This window comes from Rhineura floridana, chromosome 8, assembly GCF_030035675.1.
Source record: "Rhineura floridana isolate rRhiFlo1 chromosome 8, rRhiFlo1.hap2, whole genome shotgun sequence".
NCBI classification, from domain to species: Eukaryota; Metazoa; Chordata; class Lepidosauria; order Squamata; family Rhineuridae; genus Rhineura; species Rhineura floridana.
Genome location: NC_084487.1, coordinates 64,913,121 through 64,933,873, shown reverse-complemented (window position 1 = coordinate 64,933,873; position 20,753 = coordinate 64,913,121). Strand labels below are relative to the sequence as shown.

Sequence of the window (20,753 nt, the reverse complement as noted above, 5' to 3'; positions counted from 1 at the left end):
AGCAAACCATTTCAGTTCTTGATTTACCTCAATTTCCATTGCATGATCTTCTGGATCATAAGCAGAATTGCCAAAAAGTTATTTTGGCTGGCTGAAACTTAATGATACCTACTTGAATACTTTAAGATAAAGTATCCACCCTGCATAGCTTAGAGTCTACCGGCCACCTGAGCCAGTCTGCTGAGATAACCCTATTTTCACTATGTACATTGTTTGAAAGGCAACCAAATGTATCTCCCACCTTGGCTATGACCTTTTTGGCATCCTGTTGGAAACTGAAAGATCTCATGCATCTCTCTGGAGTCCTTGACCAGTCATTTCTTGTGAAGAGACCATCATTCCTAGAGATAGCCTAGCACATAAGAACTATCTGTGTCCAAAGGACACCCCTGATCAGCATCCTGTTCTTTGACCTTGTTATCAACATTATGACTGTGTTATGGATGTAACGTTTCTAGTCTGTCAATGTGAGGAGGAGAGCTTTTAGCCAGGTTGACAATGAAGCAGTGGTGTCTGATTTAGGCAAGACAGATCTGAACATCATTCTCTCCTTCCCTGGTTGGGAATTATTTGAAGGTATCATCTGAATTTTTTTGCAGACCAAGGTGTGTGCTTTTAAGGTTGCACGAAGCATCAAGAATACTCTGTCCTATTTGCTTAAAACACTCTATATGGAGAGGTAATTAACAACACACATATGTTTCCTGGGGCTGAGGCTAGAGCTGGTTGGAAATATGCGTTTGAAAGATTTATGGATGCCATAATTTCAGGATGAAAACTTTGAAATCATCTATTTTTTATGCAATGACTGAGCTTCTCTGGGGTTAAAATATCTTGAAAGCCGCTCTGCTTTGGACTCCCATTTAATTGGTCTTTGTATAAGTCCAGCAGATAAATAGCATGATCCTCCAGTGTCTAGACAGAAACTACATCCCTGGAGATGCACAAAAACTATCCTTAGGGTAATACAGCAATTTCAAGGCATATTCCTTCAACACAGACCTCTGTATTGCTTGATCTAATGTTACTTTGATGTAAGATACTGAAAATATTCTCATTTTGAAGTCAGGAATCAAACTAAGTATTAGGGCTCCTCCAGATGACCAATTTATTCAGCATTTCCCGATATGCTTGCAAAAAGCTTATGTAGTAGACTACATCTGGTATTTATTGAGCATTCATTTGTTCTGTATATGAGGTAGTTATATTGCAATGAGTGTTCACCCTGATTTGATTATAGGGTGTTTACACATCTTCTCATGAATAATTGCATTTCCCTATCACTTTCCAAACCACAAAAGCCAGTTTATTTTTTCAAGTTAATTTGTTGTGCTATAGCTACATAGCACTGTAATCCACCTGAAATGTACAAATTCCCAGTACGTGCATGACTCCCTCCCACAAAATACTGATGGTCTGGAGGTGTGCTTAATGTGTTGTTTCTTTCCTCCCATGAAGAACTGAATTGAATTGAAACTTTATTTTTACCCCACCCTTTTTCCAAACTGGAACTCAGGGCAGCTTACAGATAGAACTACATGTAGTTAAAAACATAGAAAAACATACAATTAAAATACAATTAAACTATACACAACCTTAAAACCGTAAAAGGCACTTAAAAATCTAAAAACAATTTATAATAATACAAATAATAATATAAAACAATAAAACAAGCCTTGTAAAGCCCAATCCTAAACACCTTCTATCCCAAAAGCCTGTCGGAATAAAAAAGTCTTTACTTGCTGACAGAAGGATGGCAAGGAGGGGGCCATTTGTGCCTCCCTAGGAAGGGAGTTCCAGAACCTAACAGCAGCCACTGAGAAGGCCCTATCTCGCGTCCCCACCAATCGCACTTGTGAGGGTGTTGGGACTGAGAGAAGGGCCTCTCCTGAAGATCTCAGGGCCCGGGCAGGCTCGTATAGGGAGATACGGTCTGACAAATAGCCTGGACCTGGGCCGTATAGGGCTTTAAAGGTCAAAACCAGCACTTTGAATTGTGACCGGAAACAAACTGGCAGCCAGTGGAGCTGTTGTAACAAGGGAGTTGTATGGTCCCTGTAACCAGCCCCTGTTAATACTGTGGCTGCAGCTCTTTGTACCAGTTTAAGTTTCCGAACAGTCTTCAAAGGCAGCCCCATGTAGAACGCGTTACAGTAGTCTAAACGGAATGTAACTAAGGCATGCATCACCATAGTCAAATCAGGCATTTCCAGGAACGGGTGCAGCTGGAGCACTAGTCTTTACTGGGCAAAGGCACTCCTGGCCACGGCCGAGTCCTGGGCCTCCAAGTTCAGAGCTGAGTCCAGGAGCACACCCAAACTGCAAACCTGTGTCTTCAAGGGGAGTGTAACCCCATCCAGCACAGGTGTCTCTGTCCTGTAACTAGACCTGAAACCAGACTGAAATGGATCCAGATAATCCGTTTCATCCAAGAATCTCTGGAGCTGGGCGGCCACCACACGCTCTATTACCTTGCTCAAAAATGGAATGTTGGAGACTGGCCGATAATTTCCCATTATGGAGGGATCCAGGGAGGGCTTTTTCAACAAAGGCAGTACAACTGCCTCTTTTAGGCACGATGTTGTAAAGAGGCATTAACCACTCCCCTCACCCACTCGGCCAGTCCCCCTCTGGCACTTTTGATGAGCCAGGAAGGGCAAGGATCCAGCAGACATGTGGTGGCTCTTGCCTCTCCAAGGATCTTGTCCACATCCTCGGGCTGTACAAATTGAAAGAAATCCATTATTGGACAAGCAGGAGCCAAAGTTACATCCCCTGAGACTGTATCAATTTTAGTGTCCAAGTCAGAGCGAATCTGAGCGACTTTATCTGCAAAGTGCTGTGCAAATTCTTGACAGCGGGCTGTTGAGTGATCTATATTACCCTCCTGGGGGCCAGAGTTTAAAAGACCCCTGACCACTCAAAATAGCTGCGCTGGATAGCTCCCAGCAGACGCAATGGTGGCAGAAAAGAAAAGTTTCTTCTTAGCCCGCACTGCCACGGAGTAGGCCTTCAGATAGGTTCTAGCCCGTGTTCAGTCAGACTTGCACCGAGTCTTCTGCCAATGTCGCTCAAGTCTCCGTCTTATTCGTTTCATCGCCACCAACTCCCTGGTAAACCAGGGAGCTGGTTTGGCTCCACTCCGTAAGAGGGGACACTCAGGAGCGATTGTGTCCACCGCCCTGGTCATTTCCCCATTCCAGAGGTCAACCAGGGCTTCGACAGAATCACCTGCCGCGGTGACAGGAAAATCCCCAAGAGCCATCAGAACAGCATCCGGATCCATCAGCCTCCTGGGGCGGACCATCCTAATTGGTCCCCCACCCCTGCAGAGGTTCTGAGTCCCAGTGAGTCTAAACCCAACCAGGTAGTGATCTGTCCATGACAACGGAACTATAGAAAGTTCCTCCACACCAAGATCACCATCATCCCATCCAACACAGAAAACAAGGTCCAAAGTGTGACCAGCGACATGAGTGGGGCCAGATAATACTTGGGACAGACCCATGGTTGACATGGAGGCCATGAAATCCTGAGCCACTCCCGATAGAGCAGTCTCGGCATGGATGTTGAAGTCACCCAATACCACAAGCCGAGGGGACTCCAACACCAACCCGAGACTACCCCAGCTAGATCAGGAAGGGAGTCTGTTGAGCAGCGGGATGGGCGGTACACCAACAGAATCCCTATTCTGTCCTGGTCACCCAACTTCAAATATACAAATTCAAACCCCGAAGACTGTGGGAGAGGGCACCTGGTCAGGGGGATGGCATCACGATAGACTACTGCAACTCCACCTCCCCGTCCCCCAGGTCTCACCTGCTGCTGCACAGAAAAACCTGGTGGGCAAAACTGGGAGAGATTAACCCCCCCCCCAGCTTCATCCAACCAGGTCTCCGTGATACAAGCCAGGTCGGTGTGCTCATCCAGGATCAAATCCTGAATGGCCATCGTTTTGCCATTCACTGACCTGGCATTCACAAGCAGAATTTTCAACCCGGGGGAGCTGTTACCGCGGCTATCCAGACTATTTGAATGGGGAGACAGTTTGGGGGCAACCAACACCCTGTTGCACTTCCATCTCCCCCGATAACATAACAGAATAAGAGTAGGGTTGATCTGTACATATATTCAGATGTAGGTCTGAATCACGCATGCTCTATCCTGTGAAGCACCTCTCTAGTTTCCACAAGGACTTCCCTTCCCTTCCTTTCCCCAAAAGGGATAGAACTGGAGACATACAACAATCTTTAGTGCTATAGCCAATGCCTCTAAGGCAAAGGTCAGAACCTGCAGTCCTCCAGATTTTGTTGGACTCCAACTCCCATCATCCCTGTCTATTGGCCATACTGGCTGGGGCTGATGACAGCTGGAGTCCAACAACATCTGGAGGACCACAGGTTCCACAATATTGCTCCAAGGTCTTTAAGGGTAATATCTAGCTTTTATAGCATATTTCACAGTGCCTCCTCCATAATGTTTCTAGCTAGTGAAGTAAAACCTCACAATGTTCACCTTAAGAAAGAAAAGTGTTATTTTGGAGATTTTATTTGATTTCATGGCAGAGTGCATATAATGCATTGTTTGTGAAATACCTGAAATTCACAGCAACTGGGAAGTAACTTAGGATGAGAAATCGTGATTGGTCCAAGACTATCTCGGAAGCACCTCCTCGTCTCAAGCAGGGATCTAAACCCAGTTCTCCTTAAGGGTGACATACTGCATCACATTGGATTCCAGCTGCCTCCAGTATACAGAGTCAAGCTGCTTTTGCCAGAGTTTGGAGTATAGTGGGAATCTGCACCTAGGCCAAATAAATTCTTAAACTTATCCTTGCAAGGAAGTTCTTGTCAGGAAAATTGCTAGAAAACTGAGAATTTTCTCTGGTCCTGGTAATTCTAGTTGAAAATCATTTTTCACAGCATCCTGTCAAACATTTCTCCTCAGGAAAGTCTTCTGAACTTAAGAGCATTCCATACTCTAATCACACATCTGAGAAGAAGTGTACATAAAGCTTTTCCTGCTCAGCTTTTGCTTTGGAAATGTTATAGGGCAACTTTCCTCCCCTACAAAAACTTTCTTTGACCTGAAGTTCAGGAATTCCCTGTTCCTCAACTGATAGTTGAAAATAAAGGGCAGTCATCGGTAAATTAATAGATGGTGAGTGCAGAGGCTTACTGTGAGGAAATTTGCTCTAAACCTCCTGTAAGTTTTACCATTAATGAGGGAAGTATCTGCCCATGGGAATAGTTTAATGTATATCCCTGATGCTCCTGGATCTATCTCCAATATATACATCAGTGCTACTGCTTGTCTCTCAGAATGGGAAGGATGAATAGACTCCTCAGAAGAGGAAGTAGACTGGGATCTGCATGCAACTTAAAGGCTAGGCCTCACTCCTGATGTTTGGCTTTTGCCACACTCATTAAGGTAAGGGGGAACTGCTAGCTTGAAAAAGGAGGGAGATTGGAAGTTGCCATCCCTCTTCAACGTGTCTGCAGTGTTAAAAACCATGAAGAAGAAGAAAAATCAGACAACTAAACTGAAAGCAATACTGAGGTTTAAAAAAAAAAGCAGGAAGGAGGAGAGGTGCTGTGGAACCCTCTTGAGAAATTCACTTGCAGCACCTTGATCACTGCACCTTGAACATGGATACCATCAGAACAGAACTGTAAACTCTTGGAGTTTGTGGATACCACTTTGTGGCTGAAGTGAGACAGAAGCTGGGCCCCCCAGTTGTGTTCTCAGGAAAAGAACTCTGTCACTTTGAACTAAGGCTGTTACAAGCAGTGCCAGTCTAGAAAGCTGGGGAACTCATCCCCCTGGTAACCTAGCAACTTTATCCTGATTATAACAAAAAGGAAGTGCTGTCCTAGATATGATGATTGTCGCCCCATGAAACCTTGGGAGAACTCTTGAGGAGTTTTGCCTTGCAATGATTTCAAAACTAATGTTTTTTTTAAACTGTTTATAAGGAAACATAAAAAAAAGTTGTGCATTAATAGAAAATGCATTTCCCTTCAGGATCTTTGAGATCGATTCTCCTTTTTTGGTCTTTACCATTGGATACTTGCTGCATTCTTTTTTATTTTTTTCCATGCATACTTCTTATTTCAGGAATTGTCTTTCCCTGGAGCTCACACAGAAACTGAGCCCAAGCAACTTCCCGAAATATACTAAGGATGGATTGGCTCCAGACTCAATCATGCTGAGGGTCTACTCCAAGCATGACTAAGACTGGAGCCAACCTAGTATTTTTAATTTGTGCTGGCTGTGTGTGTGTGTGACAGAATAGGTTTATTTTAATTGAATTTAGTATTAGCATAGTATATTCATTTACAACAACAATAACAATGATTATTATTATTATTATTAAGTACTACAAACAGCACAAGCCTACTATGGTGTATAGGTATAAGATGAGCAAAAGATCATCGCAATGGTTACAGTTATACCAGATTATTACCAATACACCCTAATGCAGGAAATTCTTATGTGAGTGCCCACCCAATATGGAAGGGCTCTTTCTTTGACTTCTTTATTAATGGACTTCAGTATCAATATTCAGGGGCAATACTCCATATGTATTTCTAATGTGTTCACATTAAGGTGTCCCTCAAAACTGAAACCAGTGGGGAATTGTGGTCACCAACAACTCTCGAGTGCATCAGAGGGAACACAAGATACCATGGCATCCTCCTGGACTGGCTCCATGAAATAGGAACTGGGGGCACCGTGTTACTGTGGTTCCAGTTCTACCTGCAGGATGAAGTCCAGCGAGTCATGTTGGTTGATTGTTTTTCAGCCCCCTGGCAGCTGTGCTGTGGGGTGCTGTAGAGTACTATCTGAGCCCCAATGCTATTTAATATTTAGATGAAGCTGCTGGGACTGGTCATTAAGAGATTTGGGGCAAGATGAAGATACTCAGCTCTATTTCTCCATAACATCCAAATCAGGAGAGGCTGTGTGGGCCCTGAACCAGTGCCTAGGTGCCATGGTAGAATGGATGAAGGAAAATAAACTGAGCTTGAATCCTGGCAAGACGGGGCACTCTGGAGTGGTTCCTGTGTCTGAGGAATTCATCAATTGCCTGCCCTGGACGGGGTTGCACTCCCCCTGAAGGAGCAGATATGCACTCTGGGGGTACGTCTGGATCCAGCTCTGTCACTGGAGGCCCAGGTCTGTCTCAGTGGCTAGAAGTGCTTTTTATAAGCTGCACCTGGTAAGATAACTATAACCATTCCTACACTGGAAGAGCTTGGTCACAGTAGTTCAGGCTGGATTACTGCGGTACACTCCAGGTGGGGCTTCTATTGCACTTGACCTGGAAACTGCAATTAGTGCAGAATGCTGCAGCCAGATTGCTGATGGGAGTGAGATCCTGTCAGCATATACCACCTCCACTCACAGGTCTTCAGTGGTTGCCAATTTGTTACCAGGCCAAGTTCAAGATGATACTGTTTGTATATAAAGCCCTTAACAGCATGAAACCAGTTTACTTGCGAGACTCATATGTGCTCACTTGAGCACTTAAATCTGCACAACAGGCACTGTTACAGGTGCCACATAATATTCATTCTGCACTTGTAAGCAATCATTCTTTTAGTGTGGCAGCATCTACTCTTTGGAACTCCCTCCCTATTGACATCAGGCAGGCGCTTTTGCTGTATTGCTTTCAGCACCTGCTCAAAACGTTTCTGTTTAGGCAAGTCTATCCAGACACATAGATTAAAAAAAAAAATAGTTGATGTTTTAATGGTTTTAACATGTCTTTAATTACTTGTTTTTAACTGTTTAATGGATCATTTTTAATGTTTTTAGTAAACTACTTAGAGGTTTTTAAAATCAAGTGATAGTTATAAGTTTATTTATGTACTTATTTATACATCTTATTTATGTATTTATTTATTTAGCAAAACTTATTAAATAAATAAAATAAATACATAAATAAGATTTTTGATTGCATTGTTGTGTTAGAGCAGTCTCTGTTGCTAAATTTATGTAAACGTTCTGCTCATTATGTAGCATTTGAAAGGTTACACAGATTGATCAACTGGATGGTGGATCAGAAGTCAAAGTTCTGGATTTCTCAGCCCAATAGATTAAGCATCAATTTAGTAAACAGTGGATGAGTATGGCAGCCTATATGTTTTAGTACAACTTATAGTAGCTCCTATTTTTATCTGACTATCTGACACATAATCACTGAAGTTATGACATCATCATATCTGCTCCATTTTAGAGCTCCTGTACCTGTAGATTTTCCCATTTCAGTGAAGGGGGTGGGTGAGAGGGAGGAACACACACACAAGCATTTCCTCTCATATGCTGACCTGCTCCCTCCATAGAAAAGAATTCCAAAAAACCATCTGTGTGCGTTGGAGTGCTCAGTCCCACATCACATGGTTGGCTTGGGGTGACCTTTTCTGAACATTACCAGGAATCTTAATGAAGAAAGAAAATATTCACCCATGAAACTACTTCATGCACATCCAAAAAGTGATATCCACAGGACTAGTCCATTGTCACTTTTAAAAAAAGAAACCTGAGAAGCATAAAACTTTTTTTGGTGGCCTTACAGGCTTTTCATATTTGAAATAACTGTTTTGAAATACTGATAAAAAGATTTTCAGATGGGCTCTCTTTCTATTAAATGCCATCAATTATTTTACTTCAGTGTTCCTAACACATCTGTAAATGCCTTCACATTCTTATTTAAAAGTTAGGAGCCAATGAGGTCAACGGAGGACTGATTTTCAACGAAGTATGCATAGGAATGGAGCTTAAGTCCTACAGAAAAAAGCAAGACAGAGTGGTTTTAGACATTATAAAGAAGCACCAGAGAATATGTGAGTGACTTGTGCCTCTTCTTTTTGCACATTTTGTTTAACATCAAAACTGGCAACTTGCACATCTCCTCTCTCATGCAATATGCAAGATCCAGATGTGAATCTACATGCAATATTGCTTCCTATGGGAACAATATGCCAGACATTTCCCCTGTCAATCATATACTCTCATTCAGCCCTGATTCATTTGAGCCAGGAAAAAACGCGTTTTGCACCTTTTCATTTATTTTAATGAAAGTGATCACTGTGTTTCTCTGAATTAATGTGATGTAGAAAATCATGAGAAAAAATTCAATGGCAAATAAAGTTCATGATCTTTTAGCTGAATTGGATTAATCATAATTCTTTTATAATACAAAGTATTATAAAATAAACGCCTTTGGGATATTGGGAGAAATGTACTCAAGCCATACAAGAAATATGAAGCAATACCTCTGCCATTAAATTAAGCTAAAGCAAATAACATTGCATGTGTAATTAGTATTTATTTACGGTGCCATTAAGTAGAATCATCTTGTCCACTCCAAAACAGGATTTTATTGCTGCTGATGGTGCTGAAGGAAGGAAAAAGGGGCGAAAATCAATGTTAAAGGAAAACATCTTTCTGAAATTAACCTACTCTTAAGTAAACAATACCTTAGTCAATGCTGCAATTCTTTGAGCCAATTCAGCTTCCACTTCAGGCAAAGTCTCAGCTTTCCGCATTGTTTGTTGCAGCTTTTGCTCAGCTAGTTCAAGACGTTCTTGTAGCTGTCTGTTTTTTTCTTCCATCTGAAACCCAGGAATGAGAATTATTAAAAAAAAAATTAAAAGACTGAATCAGGAAATTGCCACCATTTTCAGTGGGTTGCCTTCCAATGGTTTATCTTGGCTGGCTCTTAAAGAGTAAATTTTCCTCACTTTTGTACACTAACTGGTGACACATATAATGATTTATATAGAGATGTACTGAAAAAGCATTAATATGAATGACTGACACAACAGACTGTACAGTTAATAAAGCACATCACTAGGAGCAATTAATACCTTGTCCCTTGCTCTCATGAAATCAAGACAGAAACACATCACACCAAAGTAGTGTCCTACTCCGTGGCAGGATTAATTTTTTAAAAAATACATTATCTTAATATGCCACTATTTTAAACTATTTTAGACTAGCAAACACAGCTTGCACTCTGCAAGCATAGATACTTTCATGACAGTCACTGCATATCCTGCCCCCTTCAGTTTGTTGATGGTCAAACCTTATAATCAAGCCATTACACTTCATGAGTGGCTTGGTTTCTTGCCACACTTTTAATTTCTAGCTTGCCTTGATTTGCCTCTGTCTCAACTTTGCACCCAGCCTGATCTCACTCCCAGAATCTTGCCACCCTGACTTGGCAGTTTTAAAGGTCTGACAATTAAATATGTTCTAGCACATAACCTTGCACTGAAAATCTTAGCCCTGGTAAAAATCAAACCACGTCTTAATCTGATCTGCCACTGACTCCTTTCCTGCTTGAAAGAAAAGCCCCAGCTCCCTTCTGACTCAAATCTATCAATATCTTACATGGCAAATCATAGCAAGAATACCAAAGTGTGTGCTTTTTCATGTAAATGCAATGTACAAGAATGTTAATGAGGAGTCCCTCCAACAAAATTCATTACAGCTCTAGCAGTGATCCCAGATACTGAACCTGACGCAAAAGGGCCTCCTTGTTTGCCAGCTCGTTTTCCAGCTTATCATTCATGTCATGTATGGAAGTGGATTCCCTCTGTGCACTTAGGTAACGCTTCTCGAGAGTAGTAATTCTTTCTTCCATGTCTTCTTTCTGAGCCATAGCCTTAAAAGGACAAGTAAAATAAAATAAAATAGATAGTTTTTTTTCTTTTCCTCCAAGTCCCCCCCCCATTTTGATTACCCATAATATAGCAAAATCACAGACAAATCCCTTAAATCATACATTAAACTAAGTATGAAAAGAAAGTGCTTTTTTCATTAGTAATGCATATTACTTCCAAGGATATGAAGTGAGGGACCTTCTAGACTGGTGTTTTATTGTGGGTGTATTCTGTAACATGTTCCAAACAAAATAACAGTACATTAGCGGTGGGTTTATTCTGCTTTATTCCTCAATGCTTCCCCAATATTACCATATTATTGCTGTCTGAAGGGGCTATGGCACAACAAAAGCAGGGCAAGAATAAACCAGAACATTTGTGGTATCAAAAGTTGTGGGATTTCAACAGGAAGTTACAGAATACACAGTAGCTTGGAATGAAGCACTATGACCGCCTCAAACCATCTGCAGGTGCAAACAGTATTGAAAACAAGTTCGTCTATGACCACCCTGATAGCATCATTAGCGCAAAGTATCATGAATGTACAAAACAAAGGACATCTGGTGGTGAATTGAATTTATACTGAAACATGCTATACATTTTTGATCAACAGGTCATGACTTTGGGGTGGGCTGTTGGCAGGAAAGCCTGGGAACTCTCCTGCTCTTCTCCAGCCTTATATTACAGGGCCAGTATATATGAAACATCAACCATGTAGACTCCTCCTGGGCTCCTACTAGGAGAAAGGGCGGGATATAAATCTAATAAAATAAATAAATAAATACATACATACATAAACCTGGTGGTGGCTGATCCCACATTGCAAATTATTTATCTGTTGTGCTGACCATAAGGATCATGGATTTCCTCCACAGCCCCACAAACTTATTTTGCCTCCTTTTTTTCTTTCTTTTGATGTATATGTCATAGACAAAATACTTCAATTTATGCGGTATGCCATAGGAACGAGGGTGATAAATTAATGCGTGCAAATACAAATATGTGTTGTCATTGTGTTCATCTATATTGCATATGGGCTAAAAGTCTTAATTTGAAACACAAATTTGAAATTTTCCTTAAAATTTAATGAAAATGCAATTTCTTCTAATAATTTCCTGTACAACAGTACAAGGCCTACAAGCCACTTTGTAAAGAAAAGATAGTGTTCTGGAACTTGGATGTACAGTTTTGAAATGGATGGATGGATGGACGGACAAAGAAATGGAGATGATTTAACTCTTTACCTCCCTAATGTCCCTCTGATATTTGCTGTTCAGTTCTTCAGTTTTAATGAGCTCCTTCCTAGCTGTCTCTGCATCTTGCTCTACCTCCCCAACTCTGGAAGACAGTGCAGCCAAGCGGTCCTTCATCTGTGCCATTTCATAATTTTGCTTTTCAAGAAGTTCCTGTAGTTCCATCAATTGACTGGTCTCATCATTTGAGTCTATAGAGCCATTTGACAGGCGCTATTAACAAACAAACCACAAATGTTAGTCTATTTTTGTCAGTGTACTGAAGAAGTTGGGCAAGGTTTATGAAGTCAGCATCTAAATCAAAGTTGGCCCATGTAGGTGGGTGGAATTAAGGATCCAACCCAATGGCTTGATAGTTCCCCACCCCTGATTAGCATTATGTGCAAACAGAGTTATTGGGCTGGATTTAGACTTAGACATGTTTAGAGATGACCCACCAAAATTAATGGGAATTGTTAGTAAGCCCTTTTGATTTCAACATGTCAGCTCTAAGCATTACTAAATTTGGACCCAATCTACTAAAAAGAGGAAAATAAAAAAGAATAGATTAGCATCCTTGTGGGAATCATATTCTAAATCTATGTCCTAAACTCACTTCTTCTATTGCAGAACATATCAATCCTCAGTCACTAGCCTGTGAAGCCGCTGCCTTTTCTTCTTCATCTAAAATTTGCTCCTATACTAGTCTTCTCTGCAATCAGTGTTTCATTATATCTCTTGAGCTTTCAGTAACTTCTGTTATGCAATTCTAGGTAGACAGTTTCCTTACAATATAGCACTTATATGTGCATACTTAGCAGCTTGTAATAGCAAACAAACAATCATTACCATGGCCCATGTGTCAGATAATTCTCTAGAGATGGTAAGCAACCATACAGTGCAACCCTACGCATGTCTACTCAGATGCAAGCCCTACTATGTGCAATGGGACTTACTCTCAGGTAAGTGGGCATACAATTGAAGCTTCAGCGACATTTTTGGAATATAGAGATGGTTTGCAGTGTTAGCTGCAATAGATTAGTTCTGTATCTAATGTGGCTGTGAATACATAAATGCTTAAAATCCCAATAGCTTGATGCACTATGAAGCTTCTTTACCACTGTCTTTATTTGATGGAGGAGCAGCTTTAATTTCTATAGGAGGGAACAAAAAAAAGTTCTGGTGAAGGCATTAATGAAAAAAAAGGTGCTTGCAACAATGCAGCCAGTAATGTGTCCTCTCGACCCTTGCCCTTCTTGGTTTATTAAAGCTTGCTGAGGAGGTTTCATCGGGTAGATCCAGGGTGTGGTCAACATATCGATGCAGGAGGGAGTGGTTCCAGCCACCCTGAAAGAGGTGTTGATTCGATCGCTCCTGAAAAAGCCCACCCTGGACCCATTGTTTTGCAACAACTACTGCCAGGTTGCAAATACCCCTTCCTTAGGGAAAGTAATTGAGAGGGTTGCAGCACATCAATTGCAAGTACTCTTGGATGAAACAGATTATCTTGACCCATTCCAGTCTGAGTTCAGGCCTGGTTATGGAACTGAATCAGCCTTGGTTGCCCTGATGGATGTCCTTTATCGGGAGAAGGACAAGAGGAGGGAGACCCTGTTATTCTTACTTGATCTTGGTGGCTTTTGTTACCATTGACCATGGTATCCTTCTGGGCCAACTTGGTAAGATGGGTATTGGAGGCACTGTTTTACAGTGGTCCATCTTGTCCCCCATGCTGTTAACATCTATATAAAGCCCTTGGGAGAAGTCATCAGGAGATTTGGGGCAACATGTCAGCAACACGCTGATGACACCCAGCTCTATTTCTCTTTAACATCTGAATCGGGAGAAGCTGTGCAAGCCCTGGACCGGCACCTAGACTTGGTGGTGGGTTGGATGAGGGCCAATAAACTGAGTCTGAATCCTAGCAAGATGGAGACACTGTGGGTTGGTTGTTCCTGAGTTCGGATGATTGGTCAGCTGCCTGCTTTGGATGGGGTCTTACTCCCTCTGAAAGAGCAGGTCCGTAGTCTGGGGGTGCTCCTCTATTCATCTTTGTCGCTAGAGGCCCAGGTGACCTCAGTGGCTAGAAGTGCCTTTTAGCATTTTCGGCTGGTAAGACAGCCGTGGACATTTCTGGACCGGGATAGCCTGACCACTGTTGTCCATGCACTGGTAACCTCCAGGCTAGATTACTGTAATGTGCTCTATGTGGGGCTACCCTTGAGGTTGGTTTGGAAGCTGCAGCTGGTGCAAAATGTGGCAGCACGACTACTCACTGGGTCAGGGTATCACCAACATGTCACTTAAAGAATTGCACTGTCTGTCTGTTAGCTACTGGGCTGTTCATGGTTATAGTTTTGGTGTACAAAGCCCTATATAGCTTGGAACCAGGATACCTGAAAGACCGTCTTATTCCTTATATACCCAGTTGATCACTGCACTCTGCAGGTGAGGGCCTCCTGCAGATACCAACTTATCAGGAGGTCCGTTCTGCACAATATAGGAAATGGGCATTTAGTGTATTGGCACCTACCCTTTGCGATTCTCTCCTCTTAAATATTAGGCAGGCGCCATCTTTGTTATCTTTTCGGCACCTACTGAAGACCTTTCTCTTTCAACAAACCTTTTAAGTAGAGACCTTATCCCAGTCTGAGTCTGTGTTGGAATTGCTTTTTAATATATTTTTAAACCTTCTTTTTTAAAAAAAATATTTTTAAAGCTTTTTAAAAAAATGTTTTTAAATCTGTTTTGTTTTAATATGTTTTTAATGTTTGTTTTGTTTTAATATATTTTAAAGACTGTTTTCATGATGTTTTAAAGTGTTTTTAGTGTTTTTGTTTGCCACCCTGGGCTCCTACTAGGAGAAAGGGTGGGATATAAATCTAATAAAATAGTATAAGTATAAGTATAAGTTTATTCCAGGGCCAAAGGCCTACAGATATAAAAAAACCAAAAAGACAAATAACAGTGAAATCGGTACAAAATTAGTCCAAACTTGCAAAGCCGGGCAAAGAGTAATAAAATAAAATGCAATCTAAATAAAATTTTATAACAAGGCACAGAGCTTAAAATAAAAAAGGTTAAAATTTAGTTATGAATTTGTTCCATTATTAACAATATCCAATGGAAGCATACTTTTAAAATTAGCCCTTAAGTTTCGGGCAGCTATAGTAAACAGCGAGACATTATAAGTGATCTCAGGTTCGAAATCGGACAATAAGGTAATTATATTTCCCTCGATTGAGATCGGCCTATCATTATACTGCACAAACCTAAGAAATCTAGCTCGGGGACTATTATAAATAGGGCAGGAAAATAATATATAAGGAAGATCTTCTGGCTCCGGTGCGCCACAGATACAAAACTTTTGTGCATTAGGGGTGTCAGAGAGCCAGCCTTCTCTAACTGCATTGGGCAGCGAGAAAAAACGTAGAGCTGTGAAGGCATGTCTTAAGGCTAACGGGAGGGGTGATATAAGGTAAAGTGAGCATTCAAAGTCTGACTTGAATCTCCAAAACCAAGGGGCACCCTTTGAGTTCATGAGTGATAATCTATCTACATTGTGGGAGTGATGGAAAATGACTTCTTGAAGACGAGTAAAATTTGAGATCGAGTTAAATTCTCATGGGAAAATATGATAGATATGTAGCAGATCCTCTAGATTACTAAGCCACAATTTAGAGGCCAGGGGTTGTGCAAAACAAGCTTTTAAAGGTTTTCCACCCGGGAGAGGATCAAACGATCTCAAAAACTTCAAAAGAGCATAATGAATACGGGCAGATAGCGGGGGAAAACCAGTCTCCGAACGCAACATTGCTGCTGAAGTGCCTTTTGGTAATAACAGAATATGTCTACGGAAGTCATTTTGGGAAGATTCTAAGATCTTTATAATATTCCTATCCCATCCCCAAACCGTTACGCCATAAAGTAATTGAGGAATCACTTTGGCTTTATAAATTTTCAAAATTGGTGAGATCAAGACGTACGATAGAATTTTAGTATAGCTCCTATTGTTTTTGCCACCATAGTTTTAATGTGATGTATATGCGGTTTCCAGGATAAAGTATCTGAGAATAAAATTCCGAAGTATTTATATGTTCGAGACTGTGTAAGCTGAGTGTCTGCCATCCGCCAACGGTGGCTCTTGTATCTCTTTCCGAAAACTAGAATATTTGTTTTATCATAGTTTACTTTTAGGTTTTCGTTAGTACAGTAAATTTGTAAACTACTTAATAACCTCCGAAGACCAAGAGGTGTTAAGGAAAGAAGAACCATATCGTCAGCGTACAGTAACACAGAAATTTTCCTGGACCCAACGGACGGTGGAAAAAATTGCGGGCCCGATAATGCAGAGACAACATTATTCAAAAATAAATTAAAGAGAAGGGGGGCCAACAGTTTAACTCCCTTCTCCACCATTATTGGGTCAGATAAAGCTCCTGTTTTGCTGTCTCTTCACCAGGGCAAAGGTGTTGGTATAGAGTGCTCTGATGAGAAAGAGCAGGCGTGGGTCGATGTTTAAATCATGCAACTTGGACCACAATAGATTCCTATCTATCGAATCAAAGGCAGCGTACATACATACGTACTAGTGACACATCTTGCATGTGTGCTAGGTTAAGTTCATTTGAGAAAGCAGAAATGGATGCAGGATCTTAATGAGAGAAATGGGTTTTGATCTGAACTCTTCAAACCATGATGGCTCTCAAAAGAAAGCTGTTACTTTATACCTTTTCATGAACTTTTTGTCCAGGTTCCATTCCTTTGATATGCTCTGAGTCAGGAGGACCCTCTCCTGATGCCATTTTCCTTTGAATATGTGCATTTTGTTCACGCAAAGCTAAAATCTAGAAAAGAATTAAAATTAAGATCAAGATCAAAACAAACAAGCAGGTAAGAATTTCAGGTACTGAGCATAAATTCACAACATCACAAGCAGCAACGTGACAATATTTTAATCATTCACATTATTGTCCATATACTACAAATCTATATGGGGAGGAAATCTTTAAATATGGTATCACCTGTTATCATCACTTTTCATTCTCTTGAAATGTCATCATTTTATATTTAAATCCTTTCAATCCTTTATCAGCAATGCATTTGAAAGAACTAGCTTATGTGATCATAAAAGGTCAAACTAAACGTGGTCCAAGAGTTCACAATTGGAATTCACAATATCTTTTTTCTTTTTAAAATGCAACCTTGGGGGTTGGTGGGGAGCTGATATGGATCAGGACCACAGTGTAGGGGAAGAGGGTTTTTTTAACATAACTTTTATCAGTTGCGGGGAAACAGTACATTGAGCAGCAGTTTCCAACAGGAACACAGAGTGAGAGGGAAATGGGTTAACCCATCTTCCTTGTACCTTCCTAACCCTTTCCTAATCCAGATCTCCCTCCTCTCACTGCTGTGCTTTGTAAAAGAAAAAGGTGGTGAAAGTTCCAGCCCCAGATCTCCCATCAGGGTTGACCCTAAATTGAATTCTTTAAATTACAGAACATACCAGCAGCCTTTTAAGTTTATCACCAAAATTGTTAATGAAGTTGAACTTCATGTTACAGGAGAATACACCCTTTGGAAACCAAATGAAGCAGCATGGATTCATTTCAGCATCCCAATTTCTGTTTGCAAGTCAGAAAAAATAATAGTTTATGTGGGTTGATCTAAGTTGGTCTCATAGACACTCAGATCAGCAAGATCATTCAATCCCTGTTTTACAAAAGTTTCCCTCTGACAGATGCACACACTTAATAAATTAAACAGAACTTCCATCTCAAAATAGTTACATATTCTTCAAAAATTGTATTAAACTTAGCAGTGGGGCTAAAGAAGCAACAAATTCCGTTGATTTCTACCGCTCATGACAGACCCTTATCAGGTTAGAAGAGCAGTACTGATGAGTCAGCATTATACTACATAAAATGGCCTCTTCAGCTGTTACAACCATGAAGCGGCAATACTAGTAAAAAAAGGCTGCAGGGCCATGCCTTCAGCTCTGCCCCCATTGTCACATAGCTCCTCCCGGATTCTTCACATTCCAGTGTAATTTTTGCAGTAGAGAGCCTTTTCTACTTGAGAAGTAGAAAGGGCAGGTAAAAAGAAAAAAAGCACCCTGCTACAGAAATTACAGTAGAATACAGGGAAGTCAGTATGAAGCTAAAAGACATGGCCCTGCAGCCCTTTTCTACTCATGTAGTGCCTTCATGTTTGCCATATTCTCAAGACATCTATAGCATCTGCTAGCCCCAAACTCCCTGACAACTTTTAGTTAAGCAAGATTGTGACATGACACAATCTTGTCCAGAATTTCCTGAACCCTGCAAGGGGCAGTCAATAAAGCTGAGTGGAAATGAGAGAAAGTTGAGCATGACATGCCACATCCTGCTTAACTCAGCATTACTGGGAAGAGGAGAAAGATGGAGGAACAGTGATGGTCACACAGTCACTGTAGTATGCAATTTAGATCTAGCTGTAAGGAAGCTCCTTATACTTTTCTTGTTCTTTTTAAATAAGGGAATACTAATGTTATAAAGCAGTGGTTCTCAAGCCCCCCCACTTGAAAATTGCTGAGAGTATTGGTGGACTACTTAATGATTTTTCTGCCTTTTGTAGCAATTGTAATGTGCTGTGCTAGATGCTGTATGATTGTGAACTGTATTTTTATTGCGTCTTTTCTTTCTTATATTGTATTTTATTGTCTTCCAATTCGAATTCTAGATTTCCTATGGAATTCAAATTGTAATACAATTACATACAAGATAAGAAACAGAAGAACTAACGAAAACACAATTAAAAATCAATATGAATATTTCATACAGGCACGCCTCAGACCACCTGAATGAAGCTTGTAGACTACCAGTGGTCCACAAACTACTGATTGGGAACTCCTGTTATTAAGGATATAGAAAGACAATAAAGGGCAAAAATTGAATGGTGCTGAATCATTGCCTTTATTTTTATCATGTAAGTGTTTCTAGGTATTTTAGCTGCGGTGATGACAGTAAACCACTGAGAAGCTGTAAATCATGTTAATTCATATTAACAAGCACTACATTCAGATAGCAGTGATATTATTCATTTTTAAAATGTCTTAATCACTTATAACTCAAAAGACAAATAAAATGCAATGCATTACTCAGCTCAAAGAATTAACAAAGAAAAAAGTGTGCTGCTTAAATGATGCACAGTTGGATGGAAATCTAATGTGACTGGTCACATTGCTCAATTAAGGATCAGTTGACAGAGGCTGTAGAATAAATACTTGAGTCAAAAAAATGGAGGCTTGGCAGCATATCTGTGAAATTTGGCAGAGCCTTCTGCTCTTATGTAGACATAATTTAATTCTGCACTAACAAAAACACACTTTTATTTCATTTGTTCTAGCACAGAAATGGTCCAGAATTAATCAGAAAAAGGTTCACATCTGTTTTGCACCCAAAGGAAAGAGAATTGCTTTATCAACCTGAGGTGGAACGAAGAGCAGATAAAAAAATTACAATAGTAAAAGTAACAGTAATATCATAATCATCAACAACATAGGCCCTAGTAATACAGTGCTTATGCCATTCACAATAATTTCAATGGTTTCAAATGAAACAGTTTAACATTAATTGGTTGAGAAGTACAGGCTAGTTTACTGTATAACTAATGTCTTCATTCATAGTAAAAATAAAATTATGCCCTTCTTCGTTACAAATGCCCCAATATACCTACTTAAATCTTATTTATCTAAATATTTATACACAGCTCTCTTGCAAATCAGGGAAGTGTATAGCATCATAAACACATTTAAAAGAAATACAAAACATTCATTAAAATGACTGGCTACTCAAAAAACATTTTAAACAGCTCCATAGGCCTGTCAGCACAAAGAAGTCTTCAAGAGATGCCTGAAAGTCAAAAGCGGAACTGCCTGCTAAATTTCTGCTGGAAGAGTGTTCCATAGTACAGGACCAGTAACACCAGGGCTGCTTTCACACTGCACTTTATTCCTTTATTCTGACGATTTTTTACCTGGTAATTGGTGCATTATATCTGATCTTTCACACGACATACAAGCTAGTTCCAGAAATCTTGTGTAGTGCATGTTTAGTGCTAATTTTTGTGACAAATAATACCAAAAATAATCAGTTTGCAAGTTTGGGAACCCGGAAAATTGTGGGAGTTTTTAGCTAGCTGCAGCTGCTCATGTGACAGGCATCCCAGCATGCAATGCGTGCCCACCCTTTAGGTGCATGAGGGTTTTTTTGCCTGATGTAAATTGCATAGGCATGGGTAGCAGCAGCATTTCCCACACATATTCCTGTGTCTACACAACTAAAAAAAAAGTTTATCAGATGCTAAAGGGAGAGGGGTTGCATGGTGACAGGATGAGATCTTAGACCTCCTACACAGTGGGGAATTACAGTGCGCATGTGTATAATGAGTGAGGGAAGAAAACAAGACTATTGTTCATTGCAGCCATGTAAAAGACATTTGTGCAAAATGCTGGTGTATTGGCTGTAAAAGCCACTGTTCTTTAACTCAACAGGTACTACAGGGTAGAGGAATTTTAGACATCAGGACAGAAGAGGTACCATTTTAATCTGTTGAACTAATGCAATAAACCCCATGTCTGAAAGCAGCCCAGATGCCCAACTTCTACTTGAGGCCAGTTCTACTGTGACAAATTTTAGTCCGAGCAGTGTATTTTTTAATCAGATAATGATACAAATATCATCTGTCATTCTTTGAAAAACTGTCCATTTGTGAATCTAATGGATGTTCAAAAGTAAAAACAATAATGATAGAGCTTCTTTAATGAAAGCATGATGAAAAATTTCCCCATGTAGTTTCAACTTGCAAG

General features: G+C 40.4%; 1 protein-coding gene across 1 annotated transcript in view; it reads right to left on the bottom strand.

Moving 5' to 3' along the window:
* The window catches only part of PPFIA2 (PTPRF interacting protein alpha 2), a 407,895-nt gene that overhangs the window by 88,298 nt on the left and 298,844 nt on the right, over nt 1-20,753 (bottom strand). Inside the window, exons 7-10 of the mRNA XM_061639649.1 lie at nt 16,636-16,752; nt 11,918-12,139; nt 10,529-10,675; nt 9,486-9,620 (exon numbers count right to left, since the gene is read on the bottom strand). Of these exons, the coding sequence (XP_061495633.1) occupies nt 9,486-9,620; nt 10,529-10,675; nt 11,918-12,139; nt 16,636-16,752 (621 nt within the window). The remainder of the gene's footprint in view (nt 1-9,485; nt 9,621-10,528; nt 10,676-11,917; nt 12,140-16,635; nt 16,753-20,753) is intronic.